This window comes from Oxyura jamaicensis, chromosome Z (assembly GCF_011077185.1).
Source record: "Oxyura jamaicensis isolate SHBP4307 breed ruddy duck chromosome Z, BPBGC_Ojam_1.0, whole genome shotgun sequence".
Lineage (NCBI taxonomy): Eukaryota > Metazoa > Chordata > Aves > Anseriformes > Anatidae > Oxyura > Oxyura jamaicensis.
This window is the reverse complement of record NC_048926.1, coordinates 41,504,879-41,525,679: the sequence shown is the minus strand read 5'-3', so window position 1 is coordinate 41,525,679 and position 20,801 is coordinate 41,504,879. Positions and strand designations below refer to the sequence as shown.

The following is a 20,801-nucleotide window of genomic DNA, read 5'->3' as shown; positions in this document are numbered from 1 at the left end:
GTGGAGTTTCTCCTTGCTGTTTTATAAAATTTACTTAATTTTTTTTTTTTAAATTAATGTTTCATGATGCTTTACTGATAGTTGTGGCAATCCAAATGGTGTCTAGATAGAAAGCTGGTAAGCATCTGTTTCAGCTTATTATCATAGGTTTTGGAGACTTCAGAAGCACTTACAAGGCTAAGTTCTTTGGATTTGGAGGAAGGAGTACTGCTGGAGGATGCAATTGACGCCGGACTAATTGGTGCATCTTTCTTCAGCAGTCGAGTCTTGTCCAAGCCATTCTCTCGTGGAGAGTGTGCTGGGCTCCCCCGGGGAGAGGAAGGATCCTAAACATCAGCAATGTGGATTAGCATAAAAACTTCATACTAGCCACTAGTGCTTGTCTTGAGCAATTCGTAGTTTGGAGTGAAGTTCTGTCATAAGGTGTGACATCTTCCTTCAGTCCTTAAGCAATTTAGTTGGCAAAAATGTAAAATCTATATCAATAATGAAATATTTTTAAAGCCTTAAATTTTGTTGCCATTAAACAGGAAAAACTGTTTAAAATCTATGGATACTGAAATATATTTAAAACCTATGGATATTGAAATAGGCAAATCTGTTTTTTTCAGCTGTCAGACTGGAAAGGTTTAAGGCACTTGGCAGACCTGATAAAGCTCACAAAAGTCAGGGCCAGAATGAAAGAAAACAGATACCATTACAAGCTGCATCCTATCTGCTGGGCTGGGCTGGCTTCAAAAATCTCAGGTAGACTTTTGGTGTGAACAAGAAACAAAAAGGTCCTTTGTAGAAATAAGTATACAGATGTGATTTGCATTCTAAAGAAAGACCTGACTGGACTTCCTTAGGCACTTCAGGCCCTCTTAAGAAGGCAAAGGCTGTAATCTTATTCATACCCAATACACCCAGAAATCATTGAAGACATGACCAACCCCACCACTGCTAGTGTAAGGTATAAAAAACACAATTCTGTATACCTCATTGGAAACGTCAACTACCAAGTTATCATCACTCTTTTCACCATCACTGTCCTGCAATGAAAAATCACAATGTGTAAAAATATATATTTAATATCCTGAAGTTTCTTAAGTACAAAGAAAAAAATAAGCCAATGAAATGCAAAGCTTCTCACAACTATGTAATATATCCTTTAATTTAATCAAACTTTATGAAGTAAAAAAACCTGTAATATTTAGGTGTTTCTTAGTAAGTTCTCACAGCTACAACATTCTTCCCAGTTTTCAGAACAGTGAATGAGGCCTGAGGATGAAAATTTTCACCCGAAGTTGCACTGCACTTTAGAGCCATGCTATATTCCAGATTTATCAAGTTCCAGCCTAACTAATGCTCCATCCTCGTCCCCTGCTTCAAAGTGCTCTGTATTCGTATTATCGAAAATACTATTAATCATACACACCCAAACCTTCTACCTATCACAGATGCACACAGTAAGAACATAGTAAAAACCTGACCATCAATTTCAAAATTAGTTATGCAGTAGGAAATTGGTGAAATTACCGAGGAACACTTAAGTTTAACAGTGCACAACATAAATGTTTTACTCACATAACGAGCTGCTATTTCCTTCTCTTCTGTTTTCTGTTTTTTACTCTCTGAAGAGTAATCTGTCGAATTTCTGTGCTTTTCCGCTGTTCTGAAACTGGCTGAGGGAGATACAGAAGAGCTCTGCAGTTAGAAAAGAGATGCAGAAAACACATCAGACGCTCATTCCAAACAGGGGTTTATTTGTCACATTCCCTCAATACAACTTAAGCCAATGAGGTGATTTAGAGCCGTTCTTATGGACAGCACTTTGGGTTTTAATCACTGATAACTACCCACCAAGTGTCTTCTAAAAGGGCACTGCATTGCAGGAGATACATATAAAGGAGAACAATTTATATCACTGAATAGTTGATATCTGTGGTGTCAACAGGATGAATGTAGAGCTACTTTGGACCATTTTAAGAATATTGTGCACTGGCCTGGTCTTGCCTTGTTTCCTGTACAAATATGCAAGGTTAAATCAATATTGACCTCCAAGAAGAGAGGTGTGTATGTGTGCATGCAGGAATCAAAACAAAAAGAACAGAGAAATCAAAACAAGAAAAAAGGTGACTCAAGGTAAGTCAGATCTCAGCAAATATTTGAACTAAGATTTCTAGCAGAGACCAAGGTAATCTTCTGAATGAACAATCTTGCAACTGGAAAGAATAGGGGAAAACACCTAAAGTGATTTTAATCCGTCTCCTTTTGCAACCACCAGGTGTGCCTGCAGTAGACAGGAACACAACACAGTGTTCTCAGGGAGTCTCTTGTCATTCTGCGGCCCTCACTTAGCAATGATGGTTACAAGGCACATTTATGAGACAGGAGAGAAAGGAAGATAATTTGTACTTTATGCACTGTCATCCAGCAATTCTGCTCTACTCCTTTAAACAGGAAAGGTGACATTTATCAAATCCTACCATATTTCCACAGCCTGGTAGAACCTGTATCTTGGTATACAAACAAGGAAGTAATGAAAGATGCAAAGTTCCCTCTGGGATTGATTTTAGCAGCAGCTTTTGGCCTTAATTCAAGAAAGCATTTAACCATGCGCTAAATTTTATCTCTCACTGAAGTCAATGGTTGAACGTACATAAGTAAGGATGTGTTCAGGCACTTTGCAGAATTGGAACTGACAGGAATGAAGATGAAAGTAATCCTCAGTCGAAACCCTGCTGACTGTTTCCATCTCTCTATCCTCTTTATATAAGGGATTCAGAGGAACAGCAACTAACGAAGTCCATACTACTGGATTTTAGACACTCCTGTTCATCCAGAAGCTCTCGTCTGGGGGTTCTTTTTCCACATGCTATGACCAGTTGCTGCTCCTCACAGAACTGTAGAATATAGCACTCTGGTTTTGGGGTTCTAAAGGAACACCTCCCTAGGTTTATTTTAATCACCATCACCAGGAACACAACACCAAGAATTAGCATTTACATTGTGCAACATTCTGTTCCATTGCATTTCTTCTTTTCCTTAACTTATTACACCACAAACTTCTGGTAAGAATGAAAAACAACCACGGAAGCAGAGCTGTGATTATTGCCCAAGTCATGTAAGAGAACATTTCTCCTTGCTGGGACACTCAGATATCTACTTCTCTTAAATTTCCAGTTCTTGTCAACAGCAGCTCAGATTAATGAGTGAAGAATTTGGAAAACAAAACAAAACAAAACAATTTTTGATAGGTGATCGCTATTTACCCTTTAAGTACACTGAGTGGAAATTAAAATTTTAGAACAAAGATGGTGCCGAGCACAGCCTGTGCTTTTCCCATTTTCCTTCCTTCTTTCTTCCTGATAGTATACAATAGGTAGACAAGGATTTCCTATCCTGAGAAATCTTAATCATCTTAAAATGAATTCACTGATCTAGCTTTAAAGTAGATCATCAATCAACTATTATACTGTAAATGACACAAATTAAAAATGTTATTGTTTGCTCTGAAAAGACAATGTACATTAAGGCATTTGGAGACAGTACTAACAGTAGGCATAGAAACCCTTATAATAAAGGCCAAGTAGAAATACAGTATGAATTGATAGCTTGAAAGAATGTATTTGTTTACTGCAACGATATAGCATAGTCTTTTGCAAAAGATTTTAATAACACACTCCTATTACATTTATATTCATTTACAGTTTGGGAAGCAGTAGCTTGTAATGTGAATTCAATTCATTATTTCTCAACTTCACCCTACAGAAAGCAAATTACTTTAAAACGAAGAAAAATAATCACCAGTAAACTACAAATTAGAGTGGTGTCTAAAGAATTAAAGCAAACTACTGCACTTATTTAAATAGAAATATTTATTTTCATAAATTTGAAACCATATAGTTTCATTTTTCACAATCTAGTTAGCTATGTGCTATAGATACCATTTTAATCTTTGATTTCACTGCTTAATAAAGAAATAAATTAAAGCTCCCTACTAGAATGATAAAGTAGTTAATTATCACTAGCACATAAAGGATGAGCACCATATTGGGCAGTGGGGCAATGCACAGTGTTTAATGGTTTTATTGCTTCAAAGATGGATCAGACTTGATACTGATATGAAAAGATGGTATCCCACCTGACATTAGTAGAAAAAATGGAGACAACTAACTTAATGATAGCTAGTGGGAAGAGTGGGCAAATTAGTGGAGTGAAGAAAGCAGTAAGAATTTATCTAATTTCCCAAACTGAAATTTGGCCACTGAACTTGGATTAACATTATTTTACCTAAAGAGTCAATTACTACAGAACTAATTAAACATTATCACTTTAAACTATTTCACCCCTTTTCTTGCATGGAGCCCCAGTTACTCAACGAATCAATACTCCTGCAATACCAGCTTCTTTACCATTCGGTATCTAATGCACCTGCCACACGGAGATCTCTAACTTCATGGGATCTCTAGTACTGGTACTGACAGATCTAAACTTCTGATTAATAACAATACGTCAAGTCCTGCTCAGCCAACAGGCTATGGTCTAGATCTTCACATGCACCTAACTCCTATTAACTTCAATGTGTGAGGGATGACATTATTACCCATAATGAGTTCCTGCTAATTGTTTATCATCTTATCAATACCTGTAAGGATGTAGCTACAAATGAGAAATACCTAGACGTAACAGTATCTTCATGGTTTCCACCAATATCAAATTCCTACATACAATCCTGTATCCACACACATCCTGGTTCTCCTGTGTGCAAGCCTACATATATATTCCTAGAGAAATTCTTACATTTGTGAACTGTGCAAGGAAACCTCCATCAAAGAGCACCACTTAGCTGTCAGACTCTGCCCTGTTCCTCAATTAAAACATCGGTGCTCTTCTAACACCTGCCTTTAAGAAAGTGGAGTAGGATAGCTACTTAGAGAAATTAAGTGATTCAGCATTATACCTTGGCAGGCTATAACTTAATGGGCCAGAGTCCTCATTTTAGTAACTACTAAAATTTATTGAGAAATAAAGACTTTTCGCACTGCTGTTTTCTTCAATAAAATGCATTAATCTACTAGAGAGAGAAGCATTTTCCTACTAACCAACATAGAGTTTGCTCACATATAATAATTAGATCAAACATAGGAAACAATATTCTTTGGTAAAAGTGGGTTACATTTAGTTCCATTTTAGCAAAATGTACCAGTTATTCATTTTCTGCTTAGGTAGGACATTTTTATTGATGTTAAATACATCACAAAATGCTGACAAAAAAAAAAAAGAAAAAAAAAACACATTTGAACAGATACATTTATAGAAAGGCTGAGCATGTTGCCTTGTTCATGTAGTTTGCTAAGAAGTGAATCTGCTTCTAGTGCTGGATCCATAGTATCTGTTGCACTAGACCATAAAGCATGACACGTTATACTTCACTGTGTATTTTGGGCAGTGCTGAGCACAGTGCTAAACAAAAAGATCACCCATCATGAAGGCCATTTGGAGTTTCATAAAGCAGTCCATTTTCTCTCCAATGCTTGCAGGGTGCTGCTCCTGGTAGAGTAGCGGTGCCACACAGGAACAAATTAAACGATCATAAAGAGGGCAATATAAGACTCTTACATAGCCATAAAATTCTCACCGGTAACAAGGCAAACATCTGCGTGCTCACTGTCTACTTGGGATAATTAATACTTCAGACTGCTTGGAAAAAAAAAATCACAGGCATCACAATCACCATTTTAACCCCATCTTCCACTGGAAGTTCCTTGCATTAACACAGATGACTCACGCTGTAACTCAGCAGAAAAAAAAAAAAAAAAAATCAATATGGTCAGATTGTTCAGCCTTCCAACTGCTCTCAAATCCTGTAAGCCCCAGCTTCCCATATGCTAGCTCCTGCAGATGAAGACCTGGCTTGAGCAGACTAAGTGATAATTAAATGGAATAAGTGTTAAAAGTAATGTCTAGAGATGACAGGATGAAAAGCCCTCCCACATGATAAGGATGGTAACTCTTCAAAGCATTCATGAATATGACCATTCCCCAGCGTACCCTTACCGCTATGCCAAAATGATATATTTGGAGTGTAATAATTAAAACAATAATTCCCAACAAAGTGGGAATTATGAGATAATTGACCATCCTGAAGTATTAAGCAAACTGCAGTAAAAGCCAAGGATGCTCGACGCTAAGGTCAATTACAGTATAATTATCTGAATGACATTATTGCTGTTATAAAGTCTTTTGAAAGTTTAAACTATAAAAATGGATACAGCATGCATCACAGTCCAGGGACGACTGGACAGTAATGCTGCTTGGTTGGATGGCTGGTACTAACGTTGTACGTGGGTATACAACTGCCACAGACCACTTGCAGGCACTGCTCCAGGCCTGGGCAGGCACTGGCTGTTGCCCTGTCCCTCCAGCTTCCCCAGCATCGTGGGCTGCTGCACAGAAGGCACCTGAGACCCTCTACCTCTTCCCTTCAGAAACCACCAACAGACCACCAGGTTTGTCTCACCTGCCCCTCTGAAACTGCTGGTGACCATCCTGCCTGTGCTGCCTCTCATAGCAGCAGGCTTCAGACAATTGGTGTGAAGAGGACTTTCTTTTTTCTGTTTCATACTCAATCTTTTCACTCATTTCATCGTGTCACCTAGATCTAGGGCTGCAGGAGTTAGTGAACATAGCCCAGCATTACCCACTGCCTTGTGGTTTTGCACATCATCCCTCAACCTTCTCCTCCCCAAATTGAAGAAGTCCTGCCTTCTTGGCCTTCCCTTGTCAGGCAGGCTGTTCCATCCTGCTGGTTGTTTCAGCTGCCTTTCCCTGTACCTCCTCCATTTTGCCTCCCTTGAGACATGGAACCAGGAACCACACACAGTGCTCTGGCGCCAGCCACCAGACACAGAGCAATGACACTTTCCCTTTAGGATACAGCCTACACCAGCCCAAGCCAAGGCAGGGATTGTCACCATGCTGCTATCCCACAAGTTGTGGAAGAAAACCCCACCAGCTTCCAGGTTTCTTACAAAGGCCTGCCCAAATCACATGCTGCCCTCCTGAGCTCAGGAGATGCCTGTGTATAAGAGGCAATCAGCATCAAGCAGCCCTCTTGCCTATTCCGTGAGATGGTGAAGCAAGTCACCCAGCTTTCACCTCCACTCTTCTTTTTAGAGGCAGGTGATGAAAACCGTCTGGAGCAGTCTGCCAAGGCCACGTCACACACCCATGGAGAAAAACTGCAACTAAGCTCCCACATATCAACGGTCTTCATGGCTCCAACTATAAGGGAACACCCATCTGTTTAAAAAATGCATTCTTTTACATACTTCTGTAATATACATTACTTCCATTAAACTGAGGGAGGTGGTGTGAAATACTGTGGGCTACTCTGTAGGTACCGTATGGTGTTGTTTGTACAGCGGCTGTGTTCCTAAGGTCACCCACACCTCCACTGCTACTACAGCTTTTTACTCGTATTGTCACTATTACTACATCCTAGTATCCACGCCAGCCTCACTGAATTTCTGCTGTTTGCATTATTTTAACAATGTCCTCCCTTTGCTGTCCTTATTTAGGCACCTGGGTTTTCCTTATCCCGTTATGTATATACAATAGATTATGATCACACTGATACAGCCCAGAATGGGCTCATCAAATGAGGAGAGACCCAAGTATTGTTCCCCACATATATCACCAGTCACAGTGAACATTTTAAATATTTCCTGCTGTTTCCAACTTGTTTCTCTACTTACCCAAACTAAAACCCAAAACCTAGTCTGCCACACCAAGATCAAGCTGTGTTTTTGTCTCATTCACTGACTTTTCCCTGTATCTGCGTTTTAAGATACCAAGGTCTCAGTAATCATTAGTGAAAAATGCTACTAACTAGCAAAGACACAGAACAAAGCTGTTTTTAATATCACATGACCCTGCCTGAGCTAACTGAATTGAGCTTAGTAATAAAGGGTGTTATAATTATTTTTAATACAAACTATGATTAAGATGCAAACTTTGAAGTTTTATATAGCATTTTTATCCACTAATTAACTTCACTAATTGCAAAATTAATGAAGTTAATTAGTGGATAAGAGTGTCATAAAAAAACATCAAAGTCTAGATGTGTAGTGCTGTTGCAAGAGCAACAAAATGGCCGTAAAAAAAGCCCACAGTAAAAGGAACGTGTGGGCTCAGCAATTCATCTTCGAAAGACAAGTGTTCTCAGAAGTTTTACATGAATAAAAACATAGATATATATATCCATTATGTGTATGTGCTTGTAATTTCTTTAAACATAACCATGCAACTGTTTACACGGGTGATCTGCTTGCCCTGCTGGCACCACTGTGATTTCTAATCTAACCTAATCAAAAGCACCGAAGTCTAGATGTTACAAAACAGGTGATAAAACGAACAATAAACCACTACTGCATGCATGTTAATTCCAGTTGTGTATTTTAACATACACTTATCAATTCATTATAAACTGAGCCGGCCACATAGAAGAAATTGGAGATACCCAGCAATTTTGACATGTAATCCTGTCAGCATGTGCTGCTGTTTCTCCAGTCCCTCCTGGTGTATAGGTGCACAGTGGTGGCAGGAAAAGGAGGTGTTTAAAGCAATGGCGAGGGCTGCCAGCTAGCCTTTCACAGATGGATTTTTGCAATAAATCCTTTAAAATACAGCTTCTTCAGTAATCACTGGCTGAGGGACATAACACACACAAGGCCTAATCACTGCTGACACTGTGAGGGTCAAAGGATGGAGAGAAGAACCGATGCAGCTTAAGTACAAGCAGTGAAGTAGTAGAGGAGCATAGCTGTGAGGCAAAAAGGAAAGACAGGTTTAGGTTAAAGTATGTCTTAGCACAAGCACATGAAGGTAGTGAAATCAAGGAGTGTGGCAAGAATAACAAGCATCCTTTGGTAAGCAAGACCATTTGAACAAAGGACCTGGTTTCAGCAGGGAACAAAAGAAAAAGAAACAGATGGGGGCAGGAAAAGGAGTTAAACACTTCTGATAGGTTTACAGAAGCTTCAAAGTTCACAGATTACATTTACCATCAAGCCTGCTCTTGTCCACATCTGCCAACTCGTAAATATTGAATTTAATTGATGGTAACAGAAGCCAGGCATTGTCAAACATCCTCCCCTTTAATCTACAAAGCAATTCACCTGATCCATTTCCCACTCGCTGTCCCTCAGTTCAGTCTCCTCCCTTTTGAACAGACCCCAAACCAAGACCACAGGCTTCAGCACACAGAAGAGCAGGTGATTTGAACAGAAAAGATTTACAAGAAGGTGTTAACACACAAATTACAACTGGTACAGGGAATACAGAGGGTGAGAGCCCCGGGGCACATGCAAGATGCAAAGGAATTCTGCCCCTAATGATGCCAGAACAGATAAACACTCCTGAAAAACCAAGGTGCACAAGTGTAGAAATGCTACCTGACAGTGAAAATTCTGCTGCTGGCATATTGGAAAATAAATGCCAAAATCTGGGACAAGCCTGTGTATCAGTCATCACAGCATACAGAATCCTAAACGTTATTTTAACCAAAATCAGAGACACTGAAACACAAGGGTCAAAGGCCAGTGAGTTACAGAGATTCAGAAAGACTAAGGGTAAATACAATCATCTCTGGAAATCTGAGGAACAGAGCTGTGCCAAGGAAACACAGAACTACAGCTCTGCTCTCCTCAAATATTTATTTGGGGTTCCAATTACTGTTCTCTCATGCTATTTCCTTCAGCAGAGACCTGAAACAGTTTGAGCAGCTCTAGCAAAATAGAGGCAGAAAGAGACAGGAGAGTGTTGGGAGTTAACTAGAGAGAACAAGTGAGGGAGAGCACGCAATCACAGGATAAGAGAAAAAGCTCAACCAGCCAGAGCATTCAATGCAGCAATTTAATTGTGGGCTCACCACCATGAAAGAGAGAGAGACAGATAACCACCAGCCTGCATTACAGGCTTTGATTCAGCAGCGTGCCACAATGCGAGGAAAAGCAGCGGCACTCTCTGAGCATTCTTCAAAAGCCGGTGACGGATGCACACAGAAAATTCCCAACATCCAACGTATCTCCAGAATATTAACACTAATTATATTTCCATAGCAGCTGAATCTAAACAGAGCACACAAGGTAATTTGGTTAGTTTTAGAACAGTAAGAAAACACTAAAGACGGAATGTTTTATGATATCCATTAAAGGCCTGTGTCAGTATGCTTTATACTTTGTTTAAAAACATCTATAAGAATCAAGAAATCCCTCTGAAGAACAGCTGGCCCTTTTCTCAGGCTGAGTACCAAAGTAAAACTGTTATCCTTTCACTTTGCACAGTAATTAAAATGGACTGTACGGCACTGAGCCAAGCTGAACACGAACACTTCCCTGCAGTGGCTCAAGCCACAGGGGTTATAAAAAATATCGTCAGTACTAGCAACAGAGGTCAGGAGGTAAAAATACACACACATACACCCCCCAAATTTTCCATGTTAAAGTAATAACAATCAAGTTTTAAGGTTTACCTTCTCTGGGGATAGCTAAGTGGATTCACTTTTCATGTGACAGGTCCTAACAACTTTCTCCAGGGATTTACATTCCCTACCTAATTCTTCACTTTGACCGGAAGGATATAACCTGGCACTAATTAGCCTTTTTTGTTGCTGTAAAACCACAGAGATCATGTCTGAAAGCAGTCGCATGGGACATTCCATTTAGCTGCTTTCAGCAGATATTCAGATCAGATACTTTGCCCCAGTGCCCCACATTTTTAGTTTTGGTTACGTCTAACACAGGTTATATCCATGGCAAAGGCATCAATTTGGATTTTCACATTTCTGTTCCTTTCCAATGCATCCATATATATAAGTACTTCAGAGGAAAACATTTTTTTTTTGTTTTTCCTTTCTCCCTGTCTGGAAAGTTGTTTTGCTGCAGAGATGACATAGGAGATGACAAGAAAAAAACGCAAATTATCGTTTATACTGAATACTTCAAGGGTACCGCTACTGATCTTTTTCCACACTTTCTAACTTTTTCCATCTCTTCCCCTTATTTTTAATCCTATTTTTTCCTCACTTGATCAGTAGAAAAATTATAGGAAAAATTAGAGAGGATACCAAGATTATAAAAAGCACCCTAAATTTCAATATAAACATTATGTTTAATTCCACATTGCTTCAATCAGCAGCAAAGTATTCATGTTTATCCCGGGTATTAAATCAGAGACTGGCAATTTGCTCACTCATCTCTTCCTGTGTCAGATCTTGTGTTGCTTTTGAAGACCAAATATACTTCAGCCTTTTCTAGTATCCTCCATGACTGAGGAAACCAGAGCCACTGCTACTCCTCCATGAAAACAGAATTAATTATCCAACCAGTGCAGGTGAATAAAACACGGTTGGGTTTTACTAAATATTTGCAAATTACAGTTCATGGTGATTCTGAAGAAAAGCGTTTTCTCAAACATCTAAAAAAATATTTTCCAGAAAGAAATCTTTGAGCACTACTGTTCACCTCCCTGCCCACATAACATCCAAGCCCAGTATCTTTGCCTCACTTCATTTACACTCACCTACTTGTGTTCCCAAGACCCTTGTTCAGGAAATTAACCTATTTCCTATTCAGGAAAGCGCTCCAGCAGTTGCCAGATTTGAGGCACACACTTTGATCTCAGAGAAGGCACAAGGAAGATAAAGAAATCAGAAGAATGTATATATGTGCTAAACTTTGGATGCTTACTGTGTGCTACCCTGAATCAGGACCTCAGCTAGTTGCAAAAATAATTGTGCCCAAACTTACTTTTCAAATCAAAGATTGTAGTAAGTAGAATGGATAGAAGAGTGGTAGGAACACAGATCCTGCAGTCAGCCTTAAAGTTACATCAGTATATAATAGCACATTATATGTACAACACCTACTTTGAAGACTGAGAAAATAAAACACACAGTCCTTCTGCCAGATTTTTAGATGCATTACAGCTCCTGAACATCCTAGAGCTTTGCCAAGAGAAGTAGCAGTAGCTTTAATTTTTGTGGTCCTTTCATTATTTATATTAGACAGGTCATGCTGTTAATTTTTTAAACGTTAAAAGCACAATCAAATACTAACTTCAGGCTAGCTGGAAATGTTTTGATGTCAGCAATGAGCAGCCAATACATTTTTCATTCAGGTTAGAGGAGAGGAAAAGCAAAAAATCTCCCTCTTGTACTCCCCATACACTCTGCCAAGTAGTTAAGTGTGATAACTGGCATTCACACACATGACCTTCTGTTCAATTCAAATGAGTTATCTCAGATAATTTGTGAAGACTGTTCTCTCTCATTTAAGTTCTTCATAGTATGATCCATCTTCCCCTTTGCTTTTGTTAAGGGAAGGCTACAGTAATCCCTCCTAAAACAGCATTCTGGCAAACACTCCTAAATTATGTAATTCACTAGGTTGAACTCTACTGTTACATTCATTTTCAAGGAAGATGAGTATAATACATTATCATTATAGCTATACAATCCTGAGTTGAATTTTCCTTGGCTGAATTCCTAACATTTTAATGCTGAAATTGATCTGTTTTAAAAACATCATGTGAAAGGTTTTTTTAAATACCATACATGCTCAAGCTCTTTATTTTAAATGGTTTAGAAATGAGCTGGTAGAAATAGGAAAAAAAAAAAAAAAAAAAAAAAGTCTTATGTGCTCTAATCTAGCATTAAGTACATTTTAAAAAAACAACAGGCATGTTTCCAAACAAACTATTGAAGTTTGTTTATTGAAATTACCCAGCAGGGATGGAGACAACAATACCTATGGTGTGAGTTTAGATCTGCGAAGAAGTTGACATTTCATAAAGGTTGTCTAAGAAACCATTTTTAAAATTTATTTAGAAAACAAAATGAAAGATGTTTATTTCTGTTTGGGATGCTTATAGAAAAGCTGGCTAACAAGTTTATTAAAATGCCAAGTTCAAGGTACTTTCCTTGTTGACTGTAAATAAGCACCCTGTGAGCCAATTAAGAACATGGAGATCAAAAGCCCAAGCAATGCTATAAAACAACGAGTCACACTGTTAAGAGATAGCTTCCTCAAGCTACCCACAATATGGGAAATTTCCTCTACCCACCATTCACTCTCCTAATGCAACAGCAAAGATAAGGCTTTTTCAGTTTGCTGTGGAGTAGGTAAAAAAACTTACACCTACATGTTACTGGACACATAAGCAAGTGGCTTGATTTTATGCACGGTCAGGGACTGTTTTAGCTGTTAAGACTGATCCAGATGAGACTCAAAGCAGCTAGATGGTGAGGAGGTAAGAAAAAGGGTTGGGGAGGTGTATTAGGATGCCTGCCTCTAATTTGCAAAATGGGTTTCTCAGTTGGGAAGTGTTATTAGATCCCAGATTGCAGCAGTTTGTCAGTGCATTTGTTCTCCTTAGTAGCTGCCAAGACCGTGACTTTTCGAGGCAGAAGTCAGCATTGCTAGCAACCCGTCTCCCAGTGCAAGACTTGACTATTATTATGATCTCTGCACACATCAGATTCAAATTTGACATCAATGTAGGGCACGCTTGTCCTGATGAGTGAGTGGGGTCTTTTTACCGTGTGCATAGAGAGCTGCCAGCAAGTCTCTCACTAGAATTTAAGAGGCTGAATTGTAAGTCACACTGCTGTTACTGACCGACATCTGGGCTGCCTGAGCAAGAGGCTCTGCTTCCTTGCAACACCACCTTGCTGATTCCTAGACACAGTTACAACCTACCCTAGGTCAGAGAAAATCTTGAATTTTCATTAGTGCTTCCCATAATTAGGGGACAGATGCTGAAAGCGCTGAGTCCATTCCCCTCAATTTCCACATTACTGGGTGGAAGCGAGGTAAGGGATTTTAGCGTTGTTGTGGCCAGTGAGATCGTCAGACTGCGTGTTGCACACAGACTTCAGTTTTGACAGTAAATGTAAATTTCCATTTAAAGACACCTAGAGCACCAGATGGAGGAGCCCTTACAGTGAGAAAGTGTAACAAGCTCTTTCACAGCAGGCGTAATTGTATCCAGAGCTCCAGCCGCAGATGGAAATCCTTCTTCTCTGCCTACACCATCTCCCCACAGGGCGCTTTCATTACCGCCAAAAATCACATTCCCATACCCACCTGTGGGGCTGCTCCCTCTGCAACCATGCCACAGGACACAGGGGAGTGCCTTGGAGCCCCTCAGCAGCCTGTGTTAGCTGCGGGTCTCGGTGGTGTGCTGCACGGCTTGGTGCACGACTGCTGAGCGGGTGGGTTAGGTGCAGGAGACATGGCAGGCATACTCCCCGTGCTGTGGCTCTCCCAGCAGTGCAAGAAGGTTCCCCCGATTCTGCCACATCTACAGCCCCCAGAGCTACTGATAGATCTGCTCCACATGAAACAGCAATGTCATCAAACCCTGAGGAAGGATGAGAGTTCAGCCAAAGCTTCTGTTCTGAAAAAGCGTACAGAGACTAGGTACTCAGCTGAAACAGGTATTAGCCCTGAAGGACAGAGCTGGCAAACTTAACCCACAAGAGCTACCACCAGAATGTATCATCTATACATTTGCTCTGAATGAGACTCAAATGCGCAGAGAGATTGAAAGGGAGGAAGGATCAAAAATTGTGTTTATATTTGTGAAATCTAGGTTCAGTAGTCTGTTCTTTTATCTGATTGTGTGAAGTAAATTAAGCCTCTTCGTGTCTCAGTTCATTATCTGTAAGATAGGAATAATTTCAGAAGCCTAGAGAGTCTTTCTTTTCTTTATAGGGTTGGTGAGAGGATTAATGTGTTGAAGATTTGGAGGTACTTCAGTGTTATGGGGATGGATCCATTAAATACCTTAGACTGAAATGGACAAATAAGTGTGGAGAAAAAATGTTCCTTGAATCAGCAAAAACACAACCACAGCAATCCAAATACTACAACAGAGTGGCTATACTCCAGCAACTAATATGTCTACAAATAGTAATTTTAGCCTATTCTTAATTTGCATAAATCCATATCACACAGACATATGAAATGTAAAAGAGGAAATACCTCTGCATTGTTTATAAGCCTGCCATCAACTGAACTCAGAGAGGCTAAAAACCACTACATCTGAGATGTGACTAAGTACCACTGAACAACATTTCAGAAATTGTTTTTTTATTATTATTATTGTTGTTGGTTTTGTTTGTTGTTGTTGTTGCAGTTTGTTTGTTTTCTGAATTACCCATGGGTAACAGAATTAACCAGGAAATCTGCTATCTGCAGGCTTGTCTTTGAAATGATTTTTCTCAAATTAAACTTACGCATTTGAAATGTGAACAAAGCCAAACCTGCAGCTGCCTAATAAACTCAGATCTGTACTTCAAAATGCATAAGGCTATCTCAAAGACAGCCAGATGTCAGATGAACCTCTCTGATTTCACAGAGCCAGTCTTCCCATCATCACTTGTTTTACTATAGCCTACTAAGTGTGCAGTCATACCCTGATTTCTGCTACACAGAGTTTGCAATTACAGCATTCCATAAATATAAAACAAACAAACAAACAAACAGGGTGTGTGCTTATCTGATTAAAATCCAATGTAAATTATATGCAAAATAGGTGCAGCCCACTGGCTCATGGCAACTTGCCAATAAAGACCTTCTGTGCTGAAGGCTGTGCATCGCTGATTTAGGGCATCATCTCTCTGTTATTCTTCTTATTCTGTCTCATTATTTTACACTTTTCTATGTTCTATTTTTTATGTCCTTTCCCAACTCTGCTCTTATTTCTATCTGGATGCTGGCACTCCACTTTCTTACTGTATGATGCCAGTCTATGAAAAAAATCTTGTACCATAACACGTAATCACTTTGTAATTTGGGTGAGTTCAAATCCATTCTCAACCTATGTAGTACACCACTCATCTCCCTTCTTCTTGCTCCTGTAGTCATTCACAACTATTGTTACTCTGATGCAAATTCTTTCCAGAAGCACTTTCCTGCATCCAGGTCTTGGCTTCCCAAAACTTGTGCTTTCTCCTGGTAAAGCACAGCTTGGGGCCATTCTTACAGGTCTGTGAGCAAAGCAGATTAGCCTAAAGAGCTAACTCTCTGTAACCAAGTACAGGGGAAAGTGCATTTCACATGAAAGCAGAAAACTATCCAAGCTTGATTAAAAAGCACCCGGGCAATGCCGTAGAACATTCATGAGTTATTTCTTCTGAATTCTCGCATAATTTAGATGACTCAAAACTGGATTTCCCAAATGCTGTGCAGAGATGATTATGGGATATATTTGTTTTGATTGGGCTTTAAGTCTCTATTTTTCAGAGATTTCTCACTTTTCCTTCATTGAGGGTTGAAATTTGCTATGAGAATTTTTTTAGCCCCCTGCAGAATTCTTAAGGGTATTCCCTAAAGAGAGAGACAAAAAGAATTGGGGATTCATCATGCACAAGCTGATATTTACAGTAACACCACTCCCAGTACATGCCTGCTGGAAATAGCTTGATATTTCTTCACTTTCTTTTAATATTTGTAGGATTAATAACAAATTCAGGCCCTGATCCCACAATATTTAACATCTGGGCAAAACGCTCCTTGCTGACGTCCACAGGGCTCTGGTTTGGCACAACAAACACACTGCATGTTACAAAAAAAAAAAAAAAAAAAAAAAAAAACCTCAGCAATGGCAGCAGTAAAAGGCAATTTCTTCCTTATCTCTTTTTGTGCTTCCCTTCTTTTGTTGCTGTGAAGAGGCTTGGAACAATATGGCAACCATAACAAAGGGGAATAAAGAAAACACTCATGGATGATTGCTCAAAGTGGGTCCATAAATGCCACGATTACCTTGCTACTACAGCATTTGGTTTTAGGACAACTTGAAGCTGCACGAAGGCAGGCAACAAAAAATACCTGCATACGACAACTTTGGTGCTCCAAACCCTCGGGGTACCTCAAATACCACCAGGCGCACACTGCAGCAAAGGCAAGGAAGACCTTTGTGTGCTTTCAGACTGCTGTAGAAAACTGCATTTTCTCCTCTCATCATAGCAGCGTCTTCACCCCTGTGAACTCTATTTGCCACTTTCCAGTTGACCTGCACAATACTCAGAGGTTGATTGTTACAAGAAAACTGTAGCTGCGATAACAAATATGAAGCATCTCTCCTGCTAAGTGGTAAGACCTTCCATATCATACATTAACTTCCTCCATGACCAGCCACGGTAACCATATTTCACAACACATTAAATGCATTAAGGGTCCCATGCAAACAATGTGCAGGCACAAAGCTCAGAGCCAGAGACGGCTAAAATGAACTTGCACCTCTTCCAGGGCCGAAATGGCCTTTTCAGCAAAGATATCCTAAAGTAACTCTATTCTTCTCCCTCTATTTTCTGCCATCCCTCATGAAAGACTTGAAAAGAAAGGACAGCTGACAAAAAAAGAAGTGGCAAAACCGTGAGTCAGACAGAGGTAAAAAGGTTAGACTCTGGGAGCCAGAAACCACAAGGATAGGCCTCTTAGACACGTATTTTTAAATGCTTCCTTTCGCTCTCCTTCCTCTCTTCCTGAAAGAATAAATACAAAATGAAATCATCTTACAGAAGGACAGCCGCTTCCCCCCTGTGCTCAATCATTCCAGTCACACTATGTTGTCCAGTAACCTGCATTGATAATTCCTCATGAATAAAATGCCAACATTATCATCCTCAGCTATGTTGTTGACATGCTTTTGCTATTTCACTAAAAATACCATTAATTTTCTGGCTTCACAACAGCTGAGCTACTCCCCATTTGAATATACAAAAGAGTATTTTGTTTAAACCAAATTAAAAGCGTTCCAGTAAATGACTTCAATTTTGCTGGCTATACTACTTCAGTGTATACTGCTCTATTTAATCCCCTCTTTTCCCAACTCTACCCCTTCTACCTCCCCCTCCTTTTCTTTCCTTTTTTTTTTTTCCCATCCCTTTTTATACTTAATCCTTTCATGCCAGGAACTGGATTTGCCCAGCAAGACATCCACAGTCAGAAAGAGCTTCAAAAATGCGGTGCCAAAGAGTTAAGGTGATGGTGAAATTGCCTCCGCTCTGTTTTTATTCACCTGTGTTTGCCAAAACATATTTAGCAGGGAGGAAAGGAAGCAAAAGGGGAGGGGGGAGCACACAAACACTGAACACACCTTCCATTTCCCATCCTGATAAGTGTCGACATTCCCCTTTTAAGTCAGAATGAAAACCACCATTACTGCCAAGCCCTCCTGGCATCTCAACACTTTATTTGTTCCCATTTGTATCTAATGCTTTTGTCAACAGTTCAACAAAAGTCAAAGCAAACAACCCACTACAAACACTGGGGGTAACAGCAACAAGCACGAATCCTTCACAATTATCCAGCCCAGCTGCTCAGTGCCTGTCCAGGCTGCTTTCATTTACAACAGTGTCAACAAAAGCCTGAAACCCAATAACTAGGTGGGTCAATACTACCACTGTAAACCCTCCAGAGAAGGAAATGCTGTTCTCCTGCTTTACTGCTTCAGCAAACATGCAGAATAATTCAGTTAGATAGACAAGTGCTTGCCTAATCATTTGTTGTCTGAATTATTCAAGGCTTTCCCCGTAAACTACTAAATGATGGCTCTTCAAATATTTCCCAGGAACTACCAGATGTCCGACAGGAGAAAAGGAAACATTAGGCAAATTCTGACACAGCAGAGGACAATGGTAACTATGATCCTGAAAAGCACAGTGTTCAGAAGATTAATGACTTCCTACGCATTGTTTCTGGTGTTACTGTATAGAAAGCAAACAAGTTTTTAAAATATAAGTGTTAGGTACACATCGGTCTATTAGTTGCCTGATCTTAATACAGCATAATCAAGGCTGCTGCCTACAATTTCTCTTCCTCTTTTCAAGTGTAAGTTGTAAAAGAGCCTTCTCCAGAGAATATGTAAGACATGAATAAAAATAAGAACAGTAGTTAGTAAGGTGGACGCAGGCAACGTCATGCGATTATTCCCACATCTCTCTCTCCACTGCTCATTTGATCCCTTACTAATCACCCACCTTAGTGTTTCTTTCTCCTCGGTTATCAGGTGAATGTTCACACGCTTTTCTCCACAGGTTTCATGAGGGTTCCTATTTACACTTTCAAAGAGCAGCGTAAACCAGTGTTACAAGGCAGCATGTTTAAGTGGTATTTCATTTTTTACCTCAATCGTCTCTTCAGTGCAGCAAACAGCCACCATCAGAACGTGCATTTCCTTGGTTTTGTTGGCTTTGGCCATAACCACATAACTGCATTAACATATTGTTTTTAAACTTTAAGAAAATGTTAGTTACAAGTATTAGGGCTTGTTTTGATTTAATCTTACATTTGGCACCAATAAGCCTGAATATGAGCAACTGCTTCATCTAAGACCAGTTTACATATACGTCACAGTGTAGTGTTGGACGGATACATATTTTGAGCCAGAACACAGTATAAAATACATTTATAAATATTTTATTTTTGACATCCACTGTAGCAGTCGTGCATGCTGAAATCTAGTATTCCAGAAAGAATCCCTGGCAGTTTTAAGACTTAGCAAAACAGTAAGAGAAATTCTGTCTGTATGTCAAATTAAAGCACATATTTTTGTTTTTATAATTAAAATCTGTAACATATTTTGTTTGTAAAACAGTTTTAGAGTGATTGCACTGTAACAATCTTTGGAGTTCTCTGTTGTCAACATAAAAACCTTCTTCAGTCAAAAAAAAATTCATCCCATTCCTGTCCAAAACTATTATGAAATGCTCATCTACTATGTAGATGCGGCTATGTCACTTTGTGATTGCCGCAGCTGTTTGTAGACATTCCAGCCCTACTCTACTTGTTGGGCAACGTCAGTTACATTTACTACTAGAAATCACACTAGCACTATTTGCTACACTAGGTTTGTTTATCAGTAGTCCTAACAGCAGCACCTTCATTGGTTCAGTTGATTAGCAATATCTGTAAAATGGTTTAGGGTCCATGGGGACCAAAGGCACAGTGGAGAGGTACTACAGCACAAAGAGCACTTGGCATCAAACGAGTTTCAACTTGCACAGACGAACTGGAAAAAAGACTGCACAGTCTGATGATAGATACTCTAAAGAGAACCGGGGAGGGAGAGAGGGAGAGACAGCATTACACCAAATCCCCCCCCCTTCCTATCCAACAGAGCAGGAAGAAGGCCCCAAAAATGGCACTTCCAGCCTGTGCCATGGCTGGAGGCAACACAGCTACCAGAAAACCTTCATGAAACACAGGAGTCCCACAGAAGGTCTGCTAAGTGCTTAATTGCTTTCAAATACCCCGCGGTGTGATATAAAGCTTTCAGGCTGCCTAGGTGGTGAGCATACAGTGCTTTTTACAAAGGCACCAAACTGACCCTGGACAGGCTGTCTTTGTGCTGAAAGCAGGGTGCCTTTCCTACTCTAACACCAATTATGCATACTGACAAGGCACTTGGAAAGACACCTTACTTCAAGGGAATGGCAGAAAAAGGGTTTCTCTCTCCCCACAAGGTTTACTGGTAATTGATTTTAAAGGGCTCGTTTTTGCATTATTTAGACGTTTTTCAGATTTTTGATTTTTTTTTTTTTTAGTATGGGACAGCAAAGCTCACTACAAAATATTTGCAGGTGAAAGAATTGAAAGGAACTCCTTCTCGAAGTAGCAGAGGAAAAACATAACACTTTGTTCCTGCAGGGCCACAATAAATTGCAGTTTGGTATTTTTAAAAGCAGCCCCAGAACAGAGGTGCGACAGACCTATGGCATCAACAAAAACGAATTCAGCAAACATCAG

General features: G+C 39.7%; 1 protein-coding gene across 1 annotated transcript in view; it reads right to left on the bottom strand.

Moving 5' to 3' along the window:
- The window catches only part of TLE4 (TLE family member 4, transcriptional corepressor), a gene marked incomplete at its 5' end in the record, with an annotated part of 96,829 nt that overhangs the window by 12,743 nt on the left and 63,285 nt on the right, over positions 1–20,801 (bottom strand). Inside the window, 3 exons of the mRNA XM_035309921.1 lie at positions 174–326; positions 978–1,031; positions 1,567–1,686. Coding sequence (XP_035165812.1) covers positions 174–326; positions 978–1,031; positions 1,567–1,686 — 327 coding nt within the window. The remainder of the gene's footprint in view (positions 1–173; positions 327–977; positions 1,032–1,566; positions 1,687–20,801) is intronic.